Source organism: Phyllobates terribilis, unplaced genomic scaffold (assembly GCF_046119375.1).
Source record: "Phyllobates terribilis strain yellow unplaced genomic scaffold, ASM4611937v1 Scaffold_5096__1_contigs__length_54426, whole genome shotgun sequence".
NCBI lineage: Eukaryota > Metazoa > Chordata > Amphibia > Anura > Dendrobatidae > Phyllobates > Phyllobates terribilis.
The window spans coordinates 44,030-45,566 of record NW_027367844.1 but is presented as its reverse complement, the minus strand read 5'-3'; the positions used below and the strand labels follow the sequence as shown (position 1 = coordinate 45,566).

Below are 1,537 nucleotides of genomic sequence, written 5' to 3'. Positions count from 1 at the left end.
CGCCTTATTCCTAAGCCCTCCAATCGCACCATCATAGGCACTCGTTGGGTCTTTCATAACAAGCTCGATGATTCAGGAGTTGTGGTCAGAAAAAAGCACGTTTAGTAGCAGAAGGGTACAATCAACAAGAAGGGATAGATTATGACGAGACCTACGCCCCAGTTGCCAGATTAGAGGCCATTCAACTTCTTATTGCCTTCGATTTGCACAAGGACTTCAATCTCTTTCAAATGGATGTGAAGACGGCTTTTCTCAATGGTGTGCTCAATGAAGAAGTGTACGTGAAGCAGTCCCCAGGATTTGAAGAATCGAATCACCCAGAGCACGTTTATTTCCTGGACAAGGCCCTTTATGGGTTAAACCAAGCACCAAGGGCATGGTATGAGTGCCTCTCTAAGTACCTCCTCGTCAACAAATACAAGAGGGGAACAATCGACAAGACGCTCTTCATCCAGGAACATAAAGGCGACATCCTAGTGGTGCAGGTATAAGTTGATGATATTATTTTTGGTTCAACTAACATGTCGCTTGTAGAAAAATTCAAAGACGTGATGAGTAGCAAGTTCAACATGAGCATGATAGGGGAACTCGACTTCTTCCTTGGATTGCATGTGGTGCAAAAGGCTGAAGGCATTCAAATTCATCAACACAAGTATCTAAGGGAGATCATAAAGAAGTTTGGAATGGACAATATCAAGCTCTTTCACACTCCAGTGTCCAAGGCGAATGAAACACTCTATAGAGGTAGGGTAGGATCTTTAATGTATCTAACTGCCTCTAGCCCCGATATTGTTTTTGCAGTGAGCTTGTGTGCACGTTTCCAATATGATCCAAGGGAGTCGCACGTCACCATCATCAAGTGTATCCTTCGTTACCTAAAAGGGACTGATAATCTTTGTTTATGGTACCCTAAGAACTGCGATTTTACCCTTGTTGGATACACAGATGCTGACTATGCAGGATATCTAGTTGATCGAAAGAGCACCTCAGGTATGTCACAATTTCTAGGCCCTTGTCTCATTTCATGGGGCTCTCGCAAACAGAACTCAGTAGCTGTGTCCACATCGAGGAGAAAATACATAGCAGTCACTTCTTGTTGTGCTCAACTCCTATGGCTCAAGAAACAACTCACTGACTTTGGAATCTCGATGGGCTAGATTGAAATAATGTGTGACAACACAAGCACGATCAACATCTCCAAGAATCCTGTGCACCACTGTCGAACCAAGCACATTGACGTGCGTCATCACTTCCTTCGAGATAATGTGGAGAAGAAGCACTTCAAGCTCACCCATTGTAGAACCGAGGATCAAATAGCATACATTTTCACCAAGGCCTTGAACAAGGAACCGTTCATCAAACTAAGACTTCACTTGGGCTTGATGTCCTTTCATTAAGCATCTCCTTGCACATAAGCCTTCTCTCTTGATCTTGTGTAAATTCAGTGCTCCTTTTAATCTTGGGAACTTAGGACTAATACGTGCATGAACCTAGTCTATACTCTTAGGGGTATTCGTCCTTCGCATGCTCTGTGTGT

General features: G+C 43.5%; 1 protein-coding gene across 1 annotated transcript; it reads left to right on the top strand.

Annotated features, from left to right (window-relative positions):
• Nucleotides 1–569: 569 nt before the first annotated feature.
• Nucleotides 570–1,157, top strand: LOC141249749 (uncharacterized). Its single transcript, XM_073669789.1, has one exon. The coding sequence runs from the start codon at nt 570–572 to the stop codon at nt 1,155–1,157; it is 588 nt and encodes a 195-aa protein (XP_073525890.1).
• Nucleotides 1,158–1,537: the final 380 nt, after the last annotated feature.

Bases quoted from the DNA above. Each gene is read 5' to 3' on its own strand.
- LOC141249749 (XM_073669789.1), top strand. From the start codon at position 570: ATGAGCATGATAGGGGAACTCGACTTCTTCCTTGGATTGCATGTGGTG.